The sequence below is a fragment of the Mesoplodon mirus genome (assembly GCF_964341445.2).
Source record: "Mesoplodon mirus genome assembly, chromosome: 2".
NCBI lineage: Eukaryota > Metazoa > Chordata > Mammalia > Artiodactyla > Ziphiidae > Mesoplodon > Mesoplodon mirus.
In genome coordinates, this window is record NC_138977.1 from 214,114,028 (window position 1) to 214,135,697 (window position 21,670).

Below are 21,670 nucleotides of genomic sequence, written 5' to 3' on the forward strand. Positions count from 1 at the left end.
GAAACCAGCTCAATATGGAGTCGGGGATTTTTCTGGGGTGAAGAGGAAGACTCATGCTCTACTCATGTGAGTTTGGAAAGGAAGCAGAAAACGATGATATGGGCCAAGGCTGGAGAAACACAGGAAATACAATTAGAAGAGAATATCATTTGGGTCTAAAGGGTCAGTGCAATTATTATAGAGGGAAAGTTCAAAATTGTTTCTTCCCTTTCACATATCTACGATTTTATTTGTTGGTACAGTGATAATCCAGACTCGGAGAAATACATTTGGAGTTCCCATGCCAGTCTACACTATAGAACTGAAAAAAGAAAGTTTTCCTTCAAACTGTCTTTCTACCTGAGCCAGCAATGAATTCCTGTGTGCAACACATTTTAACAATTGCATGATATAATTTATGGTAGAACCTTCTTGTGGATGAAAAATTCGTTATTTTTCTAGGCAACCTGATCCTGGTTCTGCCACTAGAAAGCTTGTGATGTTGGCAACCTCTCTGAGCCTCAGATTCTTTATCTCTATGAGCAGAGGGATTGGTTGTTAAGGCTCCTCCACATCTAACACTGTTTCATCATATTTCAGGAATAACTTGCAAAAACAATTTTATAAATCAGATAAAGAGTAATTTATTTGCCTTACTAATAGGATTTTTCATTTCTCCCGTGATTCACAATTGAATTCCTTCAAAAAGTAAATTACCTTTGTGTCTAAAATAATTTAGTTTGCCTGATATTTTGCAAATATGGGTATTTTTTAAGTGTAAATTTATTATTTTTAAAATTTACTTATTTATTTATCTACGGCTGCATTGAGTCTTTGTTGTGGTGCACGGGCATCTCATTGCAGTGGCTTCTCTTGTTGCAGAGCACGGGCTCTAGGCACAAAGGCTTCAGTAGGGCTTAGTTGCTCCGTGGCATGTGGGATCTTCCTGGACCAGGGCTCGAACCCCTGTCCCCTGCATTGGCAGGCAGATTCTTAACCACTGCACTACCAGGGAAGTCCCGCAAATATGGGTATTAAAGATAGTGCAGCCTGTCTTAGTCTGTTTTGGCTGCTATGACAAAATACCACAGACTGAGTAGCTTATAAACAACAGAAATCTATTCTTCACAGTTCTGGAGGCTAGAAGGCCAAGATCAGGGTGCCAGCATGCCTGGGTTCTAGTCAAAGCCCTCTTTGGGTTGCAGTCTGCAATTTCTCTCTGTGGTGGAAAAGGCCAGGGAGCTGTCTTGCCTCCTTCACAAAGACACTAATCCCATTCACCAGGGCTCCACCCTCAAGATTTAAGCACCTCCCAAAGGCCTTACCTCCTAATGCCCTCACTTTAGGGATTAAGTTTCAACATATGAATTGGGAGGTGGGAATGGCACAAAAGGTCAGCCTATAGGGCAGCCATAGTGGAAATAGTGTAACTGCCTGTTTAAAATATTCAGGAATTCAGTATTCTAGCAGAAGTTAATAAATTATAATTACTCCCTTACCCTTGCCTGGGACCAGTTTTTCTTAAACCAAGAAAGTGTCCTTACCTGGTGAGATTTTACAGACAATATTGAAGTCTCAGTCCCAGAGAAGAGCAAATAAAAGACAAGATGTGGTTCTTGCCCGATGTCACACCACGAAGGTTCACTCCTTTCACTCAAGGCGTTGAGAGTTTCACAGTCAACATCTCTGGTGTGAAAACTGTAATTTCTCCTCAGCTATTTACACCTCAGTGCGGCTGTGTTCATTAGCTGGTCCCCTGAGGAGTCTCAGAGAGCAAGGCCTTGGAGGTCTCAGTTGGAGGCCGAAGGTTGAAAACGGGCAAATGTGGGAGGGTGCGTGGGTGTTGCGGGTGTGGGAGACGCCGGGGTGAAGTGGTGTTGGGGGGACTACACTGACTCTCCCATATTAGACCAAGTCACGGCCACGTACCCAGTGGCTGACACATGGGGGCGCTCAATAAATAGTCCATGAATGATTCTGGCGCTACATCCAGGCCAGCAGGCGGTGTTAGGCACTGGGGACGCGCTCTGCAGAAAACGGAGTTAGCGTCCTGCTGCCCAAGGGTGAGAAAGGCGCGCCAGGGACTGGAAGCAAGTTCTGGGAGGCAGGAGAACACGGCGGCTCCCAGCGCGGGCCCCTGGGCGACGGTAGCTCTTGCAGATGTGGGCGCCCAGTCCCCCGAGGGGCGCAACCCGCGCATACTGGGGTCAGGGTCTGGCGGGGGAGGCGCCTTCGGGCCTTGGGAACTGGATCCCGGAGCTGGTGTGGAGGCCGAAGTCCAGGTGTAGACGAGGGCAGGAGCGGGGGGCTCCGACGAGCGCCCCATCGTCCAGAGCCGCGAAGTCGGCAGGGCGCGCTCTTCAGTTCGCCTGGATGGGGAGGCCGCGTGCGGCGGGTTTGCGGAGCGCGCTCTCCGGGTCACTCGGAGAGCGGTCTTAGAGCTCTGCAAACTTTGCCCAGCACGCTCTCCGGTGCCTGCGGCCAGCTTTGACGAGGGCGCCCTGCGGCGATGGCGCGCGCTACGGTTGGCCGGCTGGGCTGGGCGCGCTCTCCCCGAAGGGGCGCGCGGTGGCCTGGTGGTCCTGCGCGCGGCCGACTTCGCGGAGCGCGGGGTCGCGAGCCGGAGGCGGCTTCCGCAGCCCCGCCTGCCCGGTCCGTTTCCAGCCCCGGGCGACTCCTCCCCTCGCCGCACAGGGGCTTTTACTTTCGCTTTCCTTCGAGCGGCCGCAGACTCTCTCCGCGGAGGGACGGAGACGGCCGCCAGCTCTGGCCTCCCGATCGTCGGGGGAACGGTAACTTTGACCCCCGCCGCCGCCTTCCTGCCCTGCCTTCCCCCGCCTCCTTCCTCCCTTCCCACCGAGCACGGTCGGTGGGGGCCTGGTCCCTTCGAGCTAAGCGGCCCCGACGGCCGGCGCTCAACTTCGGGGGAAAAGGCTCTCCGCCACCCCCAGCATCGCCTGCTTTGCTCAGCTTGTCCTCCTTTCCCTTCTGGTCCCCGGGCTTGGGACACCCGGTACTATTCGGGATTTGGAAAAGAAGGAGGGGTGGATTTAGGAGGGCGGGAGGGGTTCCTTCTCTCGCCTGGCTAACTGCGGGGGCTCCCGTGTTGACAGCCCAGGGTTCCGGTCCCAGCGTCCTTGCCCGTCAGCTGTGGGGCCTTGGCCCTCTCTGTGCGGCCTTGGCCCTCTCTGTGCTTGTCTGTGAAATGGGGAGAGCGGTGGGCCCGGGCTGACGGTTGCTGCGACGATGGAATGAGGTGATTGTGGTGCATAGCAGTGCATCTGTCAGGGCTTAGCAGACTACACGTAAGCCGCTGTCATCTTTGTTCAGGTACCCTTGTGCACAGCTCTTGAAGGTTCCTTCAGGAAGAGGAAGCAGGCAGGACTCAGGCTGCAGCCGTTCACCGTTGTATTCAACTTCGCTTTTTGGGGGGCAGTAAAATTACATGTGAGTGATTCTGAGTCATTCCCAGCCTTTTCCCTCGAACTCCTGGGCTGGCCAAGGACGTGGCCCTAACCACGACATCTTTGACTGGTTCCTGACCTTCATCCCAGGTAGCCAGTCACCACCTAGGTTCATAATCCGCTTCTGCTTCCTCTTAGCTCTGTGGCTTTGGGCAGGTTACTTAACCTCTCTGAGAAAACTGAAGTTTCTTCTGCAATACAGCCTCCTAGCAGCGCTGTGAGCATCAGGTGACAGTGGAGTACTTCAGTGCCCAGCAGAGCCCCCTCCCCCTCCAGGTGCTGGAGGTGAGCAGTGGAGGTCCCCTGGGCTGCTTCTCTTTGAGCCTTTTAGGAAGATTGTCTTCACTGGGGCAGGAGTGAGGCACAAGCTGTATTATGTCACTTTTCAGGGGAAGCAGCTGCAGTGAAATTCAGACAGTAGCTGGGAACTGATTTCCTACCGGATCTGTACCAGTCGCCTATTAAGCATGTATAGAAATAATCACTAGAGGAACTTTTTTTTCAGTCTCCACAAAAGCTGTTTAAAATATTAATGTGGGGCTTCCCTGGTGGCGCAGCGGTTGAGAGTCCTCCTGCCGATGCAGGGGACACGGGTTCGTGCCCCGGTCCAGGAAGATCCCACATGCCGCGGAGCGGCTGGGCCCGTGAGCCATGGCCGCTGAGCCTGCGCGTCCGGAGCCTGTGCTCCGCAACGGGAGAGGCCGCAACAGTGAGAGGCCCGCGTGCCGCAAAAAAAAAAAAATTAATGTGATTTTAAGATACCAGCGAGTGTTGACAGTTGAATGTTGTCCTAGTCTTGAGTTCTGTGGACAGTGGTGATAACAGGGAATACTTATTGAACATTTAGACACCATGCTTAGCATTTTACATGCATTGTTCCATTCATCCTCATAGCCATGTGTGACTTAGGCATCACCACTTTCCCATTTTACAGATGAGGAAACTCGGGCTTGGAGAGGTTGAGTACTTTGTTCAAGGTCCCATGGCTAATAGGTGGAGGCACTGATTTAAACCCCTGGTCTGTGGTTCACCATAACTGGGTTCTCAGCCACCCTCCTAGGTCCCTTTGGTTCTGTGGTCTGTCCCATATCAACAATTTATTTGGGGCCCTGAAGGATTAAAAATTTTGAAGTACATTTCAGTTGTGACATTTATAAAGAAATTTTGAGTGCCTGCCATGTACCTGGCACTTTTCTATAACTGGAATTATAAAAGAATGATTAAGATAATCTACAAATAAGAGTCCTAGTGGGTAATAGTAAGAGTAATAATAATAATTAGCAGAGTGCTTACAGAGAGTGCCTGACACTGTTAATGCTTCACGTGTATTATATATTCATTTATTTAAAGAGAAGATAGATGTTTTTAGCAACTGAAACAATTGAATAAGCAATATTCCCTTGAATGGCTGACTGCTCTTTGCAGCCTGAGCGTTACAGAGGGGACGAATGCAAGAAAATAACGCCAGGCAAGCCCTCTCCAAGTATAGCAGACTGAGATAGGCCTGGATTGTCTTGGGCTGTGAAGATAAGCAGAAATAAAAGGTCAACACCAAGTCTTGGCTTGACTGATATGATGTGACCAAGATCAGGTTCCCCACTCAGTCACCACTCTCGTTCTGGGTGAACTTAATTTCACCCAGAAATTAAGCCCAGTCTCATAGGAATAAGAAGGTCTGAATGTTTAGCCTTACAGATTTAAGAGTAAAGCCCTAGCATTGCCTCGTTTTAGACGCACACTCAGGCAACTTGTTAGAAGGGACTCTTGCTGCCCTCCTAGATGGTAAACAGCACCAACCCAGAAAGATGCTATAGGTTTCACACAGAAGACCCTTCTGGCCTAGTGTTTGCAGAGAAAGTTCTGGAGATCCTCCCACCACTGAGCCATAGAAATCAGCCTGTCGCTCAATCCAAAGCTCCCTCCAAAAATCTGGGAGGGATGCAGGATTCAAACTGAGCCCCTCCGTCAATGGAGCATGTCAGGTGTTTAATGGGTGTGCAGTTCCCTGTGCCTCCCTCACTTCCACCCTCTCTCCTTCCCCTTCTCAGACCTCAGGTCAAACATTTCCTCCCCTGAGAACCCTCCCTAATTCCTCTGGGGCTAGGTCAGGTCCCCTACTGTGGCCACAAGTTGTTCATCCTCATGGCACTGATCACGGTTGTCCGTCAACATTTGTGCTGTTTATCAGTGCCTGTCTCTCAACAAGGCAGGACCAGGTCAGGTGTATCCCCAGCTCCTAGCACAGACCTGGTGCCTTGGACTTCCAGGAAATTATATCTATATATAATGGTCACATTGTTATATCATCATACTTCCTAGATTCAGTCTTTAAGATTAGCCTTAGCAAAAGACTCAAGGCTTCAACACCACATGTCGAATTTAGTGTCTTTTTCTGGTGGATTTTGTATAACATTAACTTGTTAATTTTGAAAATACGTCTGTGCTTTGCTAATAACAATCCACATTGAAAAGTAACTAAGTCTGTATAAAGGAAATGGAATAAAAATGACTGAGTGTTTTCTGCATGCCTGGACTTACGCTCCTCTCCTCTGGGGGTGGCTTATCTCTGTTTTCAAGAAACATTTTGGGTCCTAATCAGAAAAATCTTACCGCCTCACAACTGGAAACAGGTTGGTGGCTATGATGGGGGCTTCACGATGAGTTGAGGAACAAGATAGCCATCGGACTTCTCATTGTCTTTGTAAAGATCCGACTACAGGATTCGCCCTTCCTCTCACTTCTCACTGCCCAGCTCACCCCTAAATAAGCTGCAAGGTGACATGATAATGCCTCTCGGAGCTCAAGGACACAAGGTTGGCGTTTTGCCATCTTGGATACCTCCCTGCAGTTGGATTCCTTCTGCCCACTTCCAAAAGTCATTGCTTGTGCTCTGGGGCACGGGTGTTCTGTGAGATAGATGCCATCTTGTTTTCCAGCGGCGTGAAAACATCCCTGGGTGAGCCTGACAGGAACACAGACCTGCAGCTGCCAACCTGGCCCACTGTGCAATTGCTCAGAGATTGAGATCGGCAGGAATTAGAGTCTGGAGAGGTTTCGCTTTGTTACTGAAGGCCAATCCCTTTACGGGAAAGGACACAGGACTTGGTTTAGGAGAAATGACTCAAGGCTCTGCTTCTGAGCAGCTGTGTCACTTAACTAATTCTTTTCCCTCAGGGCATTTGTTTCTTCCAGCTTCCACTCAATATTTATCTGGCAGATACTTTTTTTTTAATAAATTTATTTTATTTATTTTTACTTTTGGCTGTGTTGGGTCTTCGTTGCTGCGCACGGGCTTTTCTCTAGTTGCGGTGAGTGGGGACTGCTCTTCCTTGCGGTACGCGGGCTCGTCATTGCGGTGGCTTCTCTTGCTGCAGAGCACAGGCTCTAGGCGCGCGGGCTTCAGTAGATGTGGCACGCGGGCTCAGTAGTTGTGGCTCACGGGCTCTAGAGCGCAGGCTCAGTAGTTGTGGTGCACGGGCATAGTTGCTCCATGGCATGTGGGATCTTCCCGGACCAGGGCTCGAACCCCTGTCCCCTGCATTGGCAGGCAGATTCTTAACCACTGCGCCACCAGGGAAGCCGGATCTAGCAAATACTTTTTGTGTGCCAGAGGCCTATGCCATGATGAACTTGCATTGTCGTGTTTGAACCAAGCAATAAGTAGAGTGCAAGTAAACAAGATAAATAGAAGGGCTGTAGAGGGACTGGGGGAAGGGAGGGAGTTGGTGAGGTAGGTGTAATCCAGGAGGACCTCCTGCAAAGGTGCCATTAAACTGAATTCTGAAGATTGAGAAGTAGCCAGCTGGGCAAAGATGGCCTGTCAGCAAACATTTGGGTGGTGACTACCAGAAAGGGAGAACCAGAAGCCCTGATGGACCCTGAAATGAGCATAGTGGGCCCAAGGATGCTGGGAGGCTGGGAGGCTGAATGGTGTGGTGGTGAGTGGGTTCTGAGTGCTTGTTTGCCGGCTTCTGATCCAAGTCTAGTTTACTAGTTACTTAGCCTGGGACTAGTTACTAACCATTTCTAACTGTAGCTTTCTCATCTGTCAAAAGGCAGTGGTCATAGGGCTGATCTAACAGCATTTGGGAGAGTGTTAAATAAGATAATGCTTATGAAACAATTAGCACAGCAAATAATAAGTGTGAGTTTCTATTCTTATTATTGCTATTTTTACTACTTAAAGTAAGGGAAGTAGAAGGTGAGTAGGGGATCCTACTGGCTGGCAGTTGTCCTAGATCAGGGGTTGGCAAACGTTTTTTGTAAAAGGCCAGGTAGTAAATATTTTGGACTTTTTAGGCCACATGATCTCTGTCACAATTACTCAACTCTGGTTGTGGTGGGAAAGTAGCCACAGACAACATGTAAATGAATGGGCGTGGCTATGTTCCAACTTTATTTACAAAAACAGGTGGTGAGTACTTAGAGTGAAATTTTTAGCACTGAACACCTGTATGTAGGAAAGAAGTAAGATCACAAATCAGTGAATTCAGCTTCAACCTTATAAAATTAGAAAAAGGAAGAACAAATAAAACTCAAAGAAAAACCAAACAAATAAAAAAACAGGTGGTGGGCCATAGTTTGTCATCGACTCCAGTACTAGATAATGAAGACCCTTAAGATCCAAGGAGTTCAGTTTAAGATTTGAACTTTTAGACTGTAGGGATCTCGTGAAGATTCTTGAGCAGGAAATTAATTTGATGGAAATCTACTCTGGTAGAACCATGTAAAACCATCTGAAACAGGAAGAGAACTTTATACTCCAGGTCGCTGCTGTTTTTTAACTGGGTTTGAGTGATGTCAGGGAAAGGATGAGCATCTTATAACCTGTCAGGAATTTAGGGGGAGTTTCTTGTTGTTACAGACTTTGACGAACCTTCCACAGCTTCTCATAAGCAGGTGAACATTTAACAAAATCGTGAATGCTGGATCAGGAGCTCCCAGAGGGGCAAGGACTTCGCTTTCTTTGCCACGGTGTATCCAGTCTCTGGTATGAGGCCTGAAATGGAGCTGACACTCGAGCATTTGAATGAGTTGTTGGTGCAGCAGCCCTGGAGCCCAAATATGCAGTACTGGTCATCTCCATGCTTAAATAAAAGCTATGTCACTGAATGAGTGTTATTTAAAAATATCATGAGGCCACTGGGTACCAATTTTCTGGTTGGTTTTTTTCCTTCCAGATGGCAGACAGTCAAGGCCATATTGTGGAGCAGGGGGCTGGGGACTCAGCAAGCGATGACACAGTTGATGCGAAGCCAGACCGGTCCTCTTTTGTCCCATCGCTCTTCAGGTAAGTTTCCTTCCTTGCTGAGTTAAAGAGGGACCGTGGGCCACTTCAGCCTACCACGCCTCTGCCCTCGCCACGCACCCACATGGAAGCGGACCTTCAGGGAAGGAGGTCTATGCTGTGCGTGGGAGATTTGCACAGAATCCTGCCAGCTGTGTGTGACAGCATTGGGGTCCCCCTGTGCACTCCCCTGTCCCCAGGGCAAGCCCAGGTATGGGGGAGCCAGGCTCTGGGGGTCTCCTGCCTGGCGGCTGCGTGTCTGAGTGGCAGCTGCCCAGGAGTGAGGGGCTGTCCCTGTCACAGGTGATTTGTCGCTAGCCTCCTTCAGGGCAGAGCATGGGCTGCTGCTGCCAGTGGGACCAGGCTTGGCTGAAAGGCAGAACTGAGGGCCATGGGATGGGAAGTTGTAGGGTGGCACTCTGCTGATTCCTACCTTTTCCTTTTTGGAGTTCACTTTTGAAGTTCTAAACTTTGCATTTCATAATAACAGTGGCAACTTCATTTGTTAAGCTTCTGTGTGCCAGCTCAGTGTTGCATGTCGTCCTCACAGTCAATCCCAGGAGATGGTTCTGCTCTTACCATCGTTTAACAGGTAGCTAAACTGAGGCATTACGAGGGTTAGTAGCCTGCCTTTCTGGTGACAGTTAATACATGGCAGAGCTGAGATTAGAACCCAAACGGTACCAGCGCCACTCCCTTCACAGCTCTGCCGTGCTTTCTGTTTAGAAGTAGGGCTGCAGGGATGTGGGAGGAGCCCCTTCCCTCCCCTCCTTAACCTTGGTCATGTGAGTGGTATTCCCTGGCAAGAGGCAGGAGCGGTCTGTGCGTCAGAGCATCACACTTCTCCATAACGCCTACACCAAGCCCCACGGTGGAGGGACAGCGAGGGGGATGGAGGGTGAGGTTAGGGAGTGCTCCCAAGCAGTGTTCGGGGGGAGGGGGAGAGCTGGTGATGAGCGGCATCATGGCTCCCTACAACATCCCGCAGAGATCCTTCGGTCATATCATCCCAGACATGACTCGGAGAAGTGGGAAGGCCTCAGCATCCTGGATCCGAATTCCACTGGCGGTGGTCGCCATTGAGGGTCAAAGATATCTGACGAGATGACCAGAAAATACGGCTCCAACTACTGAAAACTTTTCAAAGCCATGAGTTCAAGTGGTCCAGGCTAAACCACTCCCCAGTGCAAACCCTTTAGAGCAGTGGCCTTCAAATGTTTTTGCTCACATACCCCCCAAATAATGTAAAACTACACACCCCCTCAGAATAGTTGCAAAGGATGTAGTAATATTTCAGTTTTCCCATCTCTCTGAGTATTCAGGTTAAGCAGGTTGCCTCTAAGTGAAAGAGAAACGGGAATCATATAATAGCCATTTCATAAGTCTTAGCTAGATGATGTGGCAGTTTCTATGTCATCTAAGATTTCAGGGTGGGTGAGAAGTCCACCCTTCTCCTCTCTAGTGGGAGATGGGAAACTGGGAAAGGGGAGGTGGTATCATATTCAGGCAGACCAGTTTTAGGAAAAATACAAATGGAAATTGAGGATCTGGTAATTCATTCAGTTAAAATTGTCTTGTCTGCACCCCTTGGAAAATCTCTGAGTACCCTAGTTGGAGACCACTGCCTTAAAGACCCATCATTTTGCAAAAATAGGTGGTCTGTGATGTGGGTTTTTTTTACTCCCTTAACTTATTTGGAAAGGTAAATAAGCCTGGGTAATCTTCTGTATCCACTATACCTTTTTTTATAGTGTGGCTGATATTGATGTCAAGCTACACATTATCAAAATAAACAGTGAATATTTAAATACTTGCAAAATATTTACATTAAATTCCATTTTATGAACTGCTTATTTTAGTTGTATGAATTGCAAGACATGATTGTTGAATAATTAAATGTATTTGAACTACAATAAATGTCAATGTCTTATAGGTTGTGAAATGTTAGTTGTTTATTTTCTTTGCCTTCTCTAGGCATCTGACTCATACCCACCTGTTAGATGGTACACAGGCTGTCTACCAAATAGGCAATCCATGCAAATAAAATTCAATCAGGATTTGCGACATACCCGTAAAATTTAGATTTTTCCTTCCTTTCTTTCTTTTTTTAACTTCAGCAGGATAGAAGGTCCTTTCATCTAGTAAAGTATCAGTGGCTTTAAAATTAATCACTTGAGATGCCATTTTTGGTCACATCCATTATTTCATTTATTCATTAAATACTTGTGGCGTGACAGAGAGAGCTTAAGTCCCTTGCACCAAATCCCATGGTTGATTAGTGGCAGAACCAGGATTTGAACCTGTATTCACCTGCCTCTCAAAACCAAGCTCTCAACCACCAGTCTCTGTTGCCACCTTTATGTACCTGGTTCTGTGTTTGGCCCTGGCGCTGCAACCAGGGGCAAGAGCAGCGAGGTCGATGTGGCCCTTGCCTCACTCACATTCTGGTGGGGAAGGCAGACATGGAACCAGTAACTGCGGAGTGATGACCCCCCGGAGGGAACAGAGCAGAGACAAGGGGAGGTGGGCTGAACCAGGTTTTAGCAGGACTTGTCTGCAGGTCATGTAAAGGATTTGGAATCAATCCTAAGGACGGCGAAGTCACTAAAGGGTTTAAGCTGTAGAGTGACTTGATCGATTACACCTACGGAAACCCACAAGACCACTGGAGCTGCAGCATGGAGGGGAGTGCACTGAGGAAGGGTTCGTGGTGAGGGGACGTGAGTTAGGAGGCCATTGCTGCTCCCCAGGCCAGAGTGGATGGTGTAGATGGAGTGGGACCGGGGCTTCCAGAGGTACCTGGGAGGTAGAAGCCACCAGACTTTGACCAAGTGGAAGGAGAGGGCCGAAGAAGGGAAGGACGAAGAGGCAAGTGGCACCTGCACCCCTGGGAATAGTTGAAGGCGGCTCGCGCCCACTGAGCCCCCTTGCTCAGCAAAGAGGTAAAGCCGTGTATATTTCTAGTGTCACAGTGACAGAACTGCACCAGCATTTGCTGCCTCTCAGTGTTCCCCTGACCGTGCCCGCTGCCTCAGCTTTGCTGACTGAGACCTCGTGAGAAACTTGGCTGGCGTCAGGGACCTTGTATATGATGGGGTGAGACTCTGAGTGTGATTAAAACAGGGTGATCTGAAGCTAAGAGGGAGTGGTCCTTATCACACCTGACCCATGGACGCCCCACACTTACCCTCTGTGCCTTAAGGATTCTAACTGGCATTGTTATCTGTGACTCACTGGGGTGACCTGAACACAGCACTAGATGCTGGTTGTTTCCTGCAAATCTGGCAGGTGTGCAGTAGCCCCTCCCATGGCCCCCGCTGTGGCGCGTGGGGAACTTTGCATCCCACGCTTGAGAGGTGTGGGTGCAGCCTGTGGGAACATCGCTGGCTGCTCCCTGCCGCTGACGGCAGGCACCTTCCCCCTCCCGTCCCATCCCGAGTTCCCTTCTCTAAGTGTCAGAATTGCAGGGAGGTAAGGCAGTGGAGGGGGCAGAAGCACCCCCATCCGTCTCTGATCGAGGACCCTCGCCCCCCTCTGGAAACCTCAAGGATTCTGGGAAACGAAAAGATGCCCCTTTTTCCCCCAAAAGCCTGGGCTGGACTCAGGTGGTCCCAAACCCTCACACTTGTCTTGGCTTTTTTGTGTCAGTGCCACTAGATGGCATGACAGCATCGTTTTATTTCCATTTCACTGGGCCCCGAATAAACCAGGCAGTTCCTTAATTCACTTTTCTTAAAAAAAAGAAAAAATTGATTGAAGTATCTTCTACTTATCTGATTATTGGAGAACATTTGGAAAACACAGAAAACCACAAAGGAAAAATATTTAGAATGTAAATTGTACATTAGTAAAGTGCTTGGACTTAAAAAAAAAATGACTTAGAAGAAATAAGTACTGTCTGCCCTCTGACCCGCATCTGTGGATCTAACCAACTGTGGATCAAAAATATTGGGAGTGGAAATTCCAGAAAGTTCCAAAAAGCAAAACTTGAATTTGCTGAGTGCCAGCAACTATTTACGTAGTATTTACATTGTTTTAGGGATTATAAGTAATCTAGAGATAATTTAAGGTATAAGGGAGGATGTTGCATAGGTTATATGCAAATACTATTCCATTTGAAATACGGGACTTGAGCATCTGAGGATTTTGGTATCCTCAGGGGTCCTGGAACCAATCTCCTCGGATACGAAGGGCCAACTGTGTGTGCACAGTCTATGTTCATTATGAGCCATAGTTGATGAATAAGGTGTCCTGTCATCTGCGAACTTGAAGAGGGATCCCTCTTGGTGTAAAGGTAACCCTAGATCCTAGACAGGGTTACCGGTCATGCAAGTCAACGACGTGGTCCCTGCCCTGGATATAGACTCAAGTCCTTAGTGAATATCTAGGCACGGGTATAGAAAATAGCTAATAACAGGTAGTAACTGATTGCAGAATTGTAGAGTATTGGGAGCTGTGGGAGGCTGGGAGAGGAAGGATGAGGGTGGGCCTGGAGGAGTTGGGACTTGTCAGAGAAAAGGCAGTGGGGTTATCAGGGGACTAGAAGAGCCTGCCTGCCGGGGCCAGAGCCACGGTGGCAATGATGGCCAGGCCCCACGGCACAGGTCTGGGAAAGTGGGTAGAGCCCATGGACGGGCTGAGTTTGATCCTGGTGGCACCACTGAGAGCCATTGCACATATAAGACCAAGCCCTGCCCAGTAGCCTGGAAGATGTCCCCCTCCCAGGAACACTTCAGCTGTGAAATCAGAGGCTCCTTTCTGAGTTCTGCTCAAGGTCACTGTTAAAGGAAATAAAAAACAAAGTAGCAAACAGATTGCACAGGCTCTCAAATTTCCCCAGGGCCTTGGTGGAGCCTTGAGGGGTGTATTTATCCTTCCAGTTCCCCGTTGAAGAGGGCAGGAGAAAAGGCTTGTTTTCAAAGCTTGATAAGCTCCCTACTTTTGAAGCACTGGCTCAGATCCCATGAGCTTTCTCCTGTGTGTCATCTTTGTGTTCTGACCTTTGTCCTCCTGGAGTGTGTTTCATAAATGCCACTTGGTTGTAATTCTTCTTTCTCCTGGGCTGCAACTTGAGTTGCTCCGCCAATTGTGTTATATGTAAACAGGTCCCTATTTAAAAAAAAAAAAAAAGTGTTATTGTGTAATTATAAGAAAGACCCAGGTGGCCTGCCTGTTCATTTGGAGGCGGGTAGGGGAAGTGTTTCAGAAGAAGCAATGCTTTGGAATTGGAGAAAAGAACAAAGAAAGCAGACCTTAACTCATCCCAAGGACTATGTCGTTAATTAAGCAAAAGCCATTCAGTCACACTGGTTTGATTGAAAGAGGCCAGGTCTGAGCCCCCTAAAAAGAAAAAGAACATTAAAACATACCCTGAAGCTGTGACAAAGCGAGAGAGAGTCATGGACATATATACACTACCAAACGTAAGGTAGATAGCTAGTGGGAAGCAGCCGCATAGCACAGGGAGATCAGCTCAGTGCTTTGTGACCACCTAGAGGGGTGGGATAGGGAGGGTGGGAGGGAGGGAGACGCAAGAGGGAAGAGATATGGGAACATGTGTATATGTATAACTGATTCACTTTGTTATAAAGCAGAAACTAACACACCATTGTAAAGCAATTATACTCCAATAAAGATGTGTAAAAAAAAAAAAAAAAAAATACCCAGGCAGTTTACTTTTCAATAAAGGAAGCCTTCAGATTCAGACTCCAGAATACTGGATGCCTGTCTCCCAACTTTTTATATAAAGAGTAATAAAGATTTAATGCTATATTTGAAGTAGTTATGATACCACTTAAAATGACAGCCGTGCTGGTACGGAGTTGGACAACCTAGGTTCAGATCCTGGCCCTGAGTCCCACTCTTTAGTTGAACAACTAGAGCAGGTGTTTTGGCCTTTTTGAGCCTCAGTTCCCTCATTTGCATGATAGGGATATGAATTCCTATCCACTGGGTTGTTTGTGAGAATTAAATTACCTGATAAGGGAGAAATCATAGAATCATAATTTCAAACCGGAAGACTCCTTGAAAGGTAATTTATCCAGTTCCCCTTCTGTGTAACGATCAAAGAAAGTGAAGGCCAGAGAGGTAAAGTCCTCTATCCATAGTCACCCAACAGGACCAAGACCCAGGTCTAATTTGGGGTCCATTGCTCCCCCGCCCCTTACGTCAAGTGCCACCCACAAGTGCAGTGGCATCTAGCTATTCAGCCATATTAATCCACCAGCGGGGTGTTTTTTTTCTTCCACCCAAGTGGGTCAGCAAATTTAATTCTTCATTGAAACTGCTCCCTTTCTGCTTCACTTCAGCTGAGAGATGGCATACAGACAGCATTTCAACAGGGCTAGCGATGGGGTTTCTGATAAAGAGGGCCACGTGCCCATTTCCGGAGCAGCGAGCCACACCTCTGAACCATGGTCACAGGGTCTAAATCTTTGAAGCCATGACTTCTACGTGTATAGAATACCTCTAGTTATTTTAGATTATTGCTTTTCTAGAGGGGAAAAAATAAGCTCTAAAGTTAACAGAAAAGTGAGGAAGGGAGGTAAATGTCAGGTTTCCATAGTGATAGAACTTTTAAAACACCGTTAGTGTAGAATTAAGTCCAGTAATAGAAGAGTACTATGAAAATAAGCCCCGTTGCTTCTCAAGGGAGCTCATAATCACAAATAAGAAATGTGCATTATGACCTTGCATATTCAAACCCCAAGCTTGCTGGTGCTTAGGGCTTTCTGTCTGGCCTGCATCTGGTAGGGTGAGTTTGTATACTGCCCAGCTGAAAGTGAAAAAGATAGATGAAGTGGTTGTGTAAGAATCAAGACTGAAGTGTGTGAGCTGTTCTCAGTTCTGGAGCTTGCAGCCACAGTACAGACACCATTGTGTCTCCCACTTCATTCTAGGCTATTTAAAGAGAATTCGGTCCTTTATTTCCCCTGAATGATTTTTTTCTTTGAGTCATTTGTCAATTTTTATTGCCAGAGTTCTCTGTTCTTTTTTTAAGGGGGAAGTTGGAAACATGGAGGCCGATAATTCTTCTCCTAAGCCTATTTTAAACTGACTTTGTTTCCCAGTGTAAGTGTACTTCTGCAAACTGAGTTTCAGAGAAGAATGTATGGAGCCAGTTTCTTCTCCTTCACAAACCTGAGGATGGCAAGTGATTAGGAGGTTTCCCAGGAGTGCAGGTGTTATAACTCCCCTTCATCAGCTTCTCACCTTTCACTGACTGTGACCTTGAACCAGGAAATTGAGAAAAGCATTGCTTAATAATTTTGGTTTTTATGCATCCACCTCTTCCTCATTGCACTTGGAGGGGTGAAATGGGAAAGTGTGGTAACTCCTGAGTCATTCGCTTTATCCAAGAACCTTGAAAAATGTTTATACGCTTCATTTGAAAATTAAACTATTTGGTATGCCTCTATGGTCTTTTATTCTTGTATTACTACCTTGAGGACCTTTAAAAGGAAAAAAATAACCTCATGAATTTGAACTCTCTGATTCAGCACAAACTCACTTCCTATTTTTGTTCACTCACATACAACTTTACATATTTTGCACTAACTGTGTGTGCTGTTTTGCCACCTTTTGTAGATTTGGCACTTCGGTGGGTTGCCCACATCTGCATGCTCATCACTTTAAATAGCTGTGGAGTATTTTATTCTCCTGATATCTGTCCCCTGCTTAGCCGTTTCCCCGTTGTTTCCAGTTTTTCACTCTCAGAGATGGTGCTACTGGCTGCATCTTTGTGGAAATGTGGGGTTTTTTCCATGGGACCCCAAGTTCCTAGAAAGTCGCTTTTTCTCTAGGGAGCTGTCCTGGAGTGGGGAGGATGCAGCCATGTGGAGCCTGGGCATTTCTGCCGGTCAGCAGAGAATGGGGGAGGCCAGTGTGACTTTCCCAGCCCCAGTGTGAATGGTCCTATGGAAAACTCCAGCGTGCAGTTCACTGCTGATTCAGTCACGGGCCTTCAGGGCCGGACGGACTGTGCCAATCTTCTGCCCCTGCTGTGCTCCGAGCATGTTGAGTTTTTATTATTTCAGAGAAGAAGGAAACTCGCTGCCGGTCATCGCAGGGCGAAGCCTAGTTCTGATGCAGAGGGGGTTGCTTTCAGATGGAGACATGAGGTACCACCTTCACTCTCTCCCTTCCTCTCGGTCTTGTTCTGTGCCTTGGTATGTCAGGACTGCTGGCAATGCCCTCTACTGAAATCCTGAAACCATGAATGAATCATCCCAAAAATATTTAGACAAAGCAGCTATGAAAACCAGAGCTCTAGTTCCGAATGAAGCAGCCCTGGGGAAATGTGTGCCTGGTGGTGTGTTTACTTTCATGCTGATGAATGTCTGCAAACAGACAGAGCTACTGGGAATCCTATTCACGGAGACACTTTAGAAAATAAATAGGAGGGGGTTTGCCTGCTTATAGTCCCTTCCAAATATAGAAAGGTGTAATTCACCTTTCGAGTAGCCTGGGGGATCTGTAAGAAGATAAAACCCGTATTTATTCACTCTGGTGATGGGGAAAATTATACTTGTACCCAGAGTGGATTGTAAAAATTTTTCGTGCACTTTCTGAGGCTTTTCACTTCTTTGTATAGTAGGTACAGTATTTTTATCCTATAATGTTTTCTGATATGTGTTACCGTAGACTCTTCAAGGAAGTCTTTCTATATAAATAACTATCAGAGCTCGGTGGTAATTCTTTGCCTCTTGATTTTGCTGAAATGACTGTGAAATCTGAGGTTCCAAAAAATGGCTCTCGACCTGAGAAGTTAGGATAATCTAGGTCCTTCCTGATAATCAATGCTGGCATTATCTGTGTCCCTAGCAGAGATCTGAGCTTACCAAAACCCATCTGGGAAATGAAGACAGTGGTGCTTGCACATGTGAGTGAGGAAATAGAACACCAGCAAACATGAAGGATGGTTAGGAAGCACCACAGTCAGCCAACCTGCTTGTGTAAATTAACTGCTCACTGTATTTGAGTGCACACTTGAATGCACTTCCTAAGTCAGTCTTTCTACCAGGCTTTTGTAGTTGTTGGGACCTTGCCTGTCCAGCCCTAACCAAGCACAGTGATTTCGTGGCCAGATTTGTTGTTTTAAAATCTGCAGCCAATTGTATATAACACATGAGCTTTTAAGAGGATTTGGACCTTTTAATTCACTGGTCTGGTTTATCATAGCCTTGCACTTAACAGCAGTTTCCAAAACCAGAATCCTGTGTTTCTCCTCAGTGTAGTAATCTTGGCCAATGTGTTCAGAATGTAAAAAGGTCGAGTTAAAGACTAAGTTTATCAGCACAAATTTAGCAAAGGGAGGGAACAAAATGGGGCCTGGCAAGGGTACAATGGGAAGTGATAGAATCTGGCTTTAAAAATACCCTGGCCAGCCTTTATTTGTTACATCTTTCCATACCTCTCGTTTGTACTTTGCAGAACAAATGGTGTAATGATTATTAACATACTTTGTAAAGCATAAAACCCTATTAAAAATATTAATGAAGGCTTCCCTGGTGGTGCAGTGGTTGAGAGTCCGCCTGCCGATGCAAGAGACACGGGTTCGTGCCCCGGTCCGGGAAGATCCCACATGCCGCAGAGCGGCTAGGCCCGTGAGCCATGGCCACTGAGCCTGAGCGTCCGGAGCCTGTTCTCCGCAACGGGAGAGGCTGCAACAGTGAGAGGCCCGCGTACCACAAAAAAAAAAAAAAAAAAAAAAAAAAAATATTAATGAAACAACAAGGTCCTACTATGTAGCACAGGGAACTATATTCAATATCCTTTGATGAAACCATAATGGAAAAGAATATGAAAAAGAATGTGTGTATATATATATATATATATGTGTGTGTGTGTGTGTGTGTGTGTGTGTGTAATTGAATCACTTTGCTGTACAGCAGAAATTAACACAACATTGTAAATCAACTATACTTCAATAAAATAAAATTTAAACATATATCCGTGCTACTTGTTCCTGGTGACTTAGGGACGATCTTAAGTGGTTCCTCCACCATTTGTACCGTTTGTCAGCTTCAGGAGAAAGGCTGGTTTCCATTGATCTGGACTTGAAAAAAGTGCGGGTGCCCCCCCGTTGGGGTCTGTGTATCGGCAGTTCTCACGTGTGCTAGCATCTTCTGCAGAAGAGGCCAAATGAACCCAGGATGACAAGAACAGCCACTTTTAGAAACTCTTGTCTTTGGGGGAGGATCGCCAGCTGAAGAAGTTTCTAATCTGGATCCTTGAAAGCTTCTTATCACCCTGTTCATTCCCACCCTGGTGCCCACCCCTGGAGAACCGGCAGTGCTGAGCTGTGGACCAGACCACTGCCATGTCTCTGCAGTTGGCTGATTAATGAGCACCATCTCTTTGGAGCCCTTGAGGGCCTTGCTTCCGTCCCACAGCAGTTGTTTATCTGACGATCTGCTTGGCTCTGACCATTGATCTCCAAACAAACAGTAACTGTTTATGAGCTGCTCCCCTGACTGTGCTGATAGTGAGTTACAGGGCCACCAAGGCTGTGCTGGGGACTCACCCAAACACTGTGCAAACAAGGGAGAATAAGGATGGCATTGCTTGCAAAGTGGCATTTCCTGGAAGCGTTTTGGTTGTGCTGTTAATTTCGGTTTAATGTTCAGCTCGGCTGTCACCTCTGGGAGACCTTGCAGGTTTCGTGGAGAGCCATAAATCCCACACATGAACCTAAATATAACCACACTGCTGCCCAGGGCCGCCTTCCACAGGCCGTGCTCCCCGAGGCATATCTCATGTGACTTTCTAGCCAAGAGCTAAGGGGCCCAAAGGCTGCAGCCATGCGGAGAGTGGTGGTTTTTTTTTTTTTATAGTGTTTTTATTTTTACTTGTTGACAGTTTGCTTTATTTATTTATTTATTTTTTTGGCTGTGCTGGGTCTTCGTTTCTGCGCGAGGGCTTTCTCTAGTTGTGGCGAGCGGGGGCCACTCTTCATCGCGATGCGCGGGCCTCTCACCATCGCGGCCTCTCTTGTTGCGGAGAACAGGCTCCAGACGCGCAGGCTCAGTAATTTTGGCTCACGGGCCCAGTTGCTCCGCGGCATGTGGGATCGTCCCAGACCGGGGCACGAACCCGTGTCCCCTGCATCGGCAGGCAGACTCTCAACCACTGCGCCACCAGGGAAGCCCGAGAGTGGTGTTTGATAGGGTGGGATGACCTGGTACTCTCTACCCTGCCCGGGAGGAAGAAGGACTAGCCCGCAGAGACCTCTGCTTCCATGGGCTCTGGAAGTAACGAAGGGGCTTGAAACAAGAGTGGAGACTGCAGTGAAAGGTGAGGGCCAAGCGGGCCCAGGCAGTGGGCACACAGGCTAGTGCTGAGGCCCTCAGGCTTCAGAGGATATGAGCGTCTCCAGGAAAATACCCAGGCCTGGCTCTGATCCCCTGGGTCTAGGGATCTAGGCCTGGGAATCTGAATTTTAACAGAGAAACCCTGGATTAAGGGACTTGGTGTCAGACCTCAGAATAAACCTGGACACTACCCCTGCCTAGCTTTGTCATCTTGGACAACCTAATGTAATCTTTTTCTCTGAGATATGGAGTTAATGTCTCACAGAGTTGTTGTAAAGATTACATGAGATAATATATGTAAAGCAGTAAGTGTTCAAAAAGTAGTACTTATTAGAACTTTATTTATTATTGTTGTTACTATTGACACGTAGAGGAAGAAGGCTAGGGAGAGGGGTAAAATCACACTGGAAAACAGAGAAATGGGGTGTCCAGGGATGCCTTTCAACAATTCACACAAAAAAGTATGAATCCAAAAAATCCAAAAAGTAATTTTCAAAACAGGTCTTGAAATCCATTTGCAGCAAGTGATTTTTAACTATTAAATAATAATTTTTATTTTAATCTTTTGAGTAGTTGACTTATCCATAGATAGAAAAAGAGATATACAGTCAAAATTCTTTCTCCTTGCTGCCGTCCTGCTCTCGGCTCCAGAACACAGGTAACCACATTTGATGCTATTTAATAAATAACATGAGTAATAATAATGATGTTTATTTATTCAGTACAACTTACTACATGCTGCACACTGTTCTGAGTGCTTTGTGAATATTAACTTGTTTACCAGGTCTGAGGCAGATGCTATAATTTTGTCCTTCTTACAAATGAGGAAACTGAAGCCCAGAGAGGTTAATACGTAACTTGCCCACGATCACTCAGCTATGTGGTGGAGCAGAAATCATCCCACATCAGGATAGGGAGAGCTTCCTCATTATTTTAACAATACTGTGTGGTTTAGATTCAAGACCCTGCCTTTTACAGTCCAGCCAGGAAGTAGAGGCCGAATTAGATCTTGATACTTGCCCTGCTGGTTATTATGGGAGTGAGTGGCTAACTGAATAAACTTAGGTCTGCCAACCAGGTCTTTTTTTTTTTTTTTTTTTTGCGGTACGAGGGCCTCTCATTGTTGCAGCCTCTCGCATTGCGGAGCACAGGCTCCGGACGCGCAGGCTCAGCGGCCATGGCTCACGGGCCCAGCCGCTCCGTGGCATGTGGCATCTTCCCGGACCGGGGCACGAACCCGTGTCCCCTGCATCAGCAGGCGGACTCTCAACCACTGCGCCACCAGGGAAGCCCCAACCAGGTCTTTTAATTGAGGCCTGCTATTAAGGTTCAAAACTGGACATGGGAACCCCAGGGGGGAAAAATGGAAGAGAACTTGTCAGTCCAAAAGTGTTTGCACATAGTATTAGGTGTCACACACAAAAGAAAGACTCAAGCAAAGTGATTGCCCTGTGTTCCTGCAGAATCAGCTACTGGGGCTCCCTAATGTAAGCCCCTCTCAGGAGTCAGCCCCCTTCCTATATGTGAGGCTGTACTTAATTCATGTCTCTGCAGCAGCCTGGCAACAGCAGCTGGCAAAGTGGAAGAGATGGCACTGCTCCCACAAGAGGGAAAATGGGGTGAAAGGG

General features: G+C 47.2%; 1 protein-coding gene across 3 annotated transcripts in view; it reads left to right on the top strand.

The window, feature by feature from the left end:
* The first annotated feature begins 1,995 nt into the window (after nucleotides 1-1,995).
* The window catches only part of CASP7 (caspase 7), a 32,374-nt gene continuing 12,699 nt past the window's right edge, over nucleotides 1,996-21,670 (top strand). Inside the window, exons 1-2 of one of the 3 annotated variants that reach the window (XM_082633760.1) lie at nucleotides 1,996-2,042; nucleotides 8,624-8,733. In XM_082633760.1, the coding sequence (XP_082489886.1) occupies nucleotides 8,624-8,733 (110 nt within the window). In that variant the 5' untranslated portion in view covers nucleotides 1,996-2,042. The other 2 variants (XM_082633761.1, XM_082633759.1) reach the window with 2 other exon arrangements.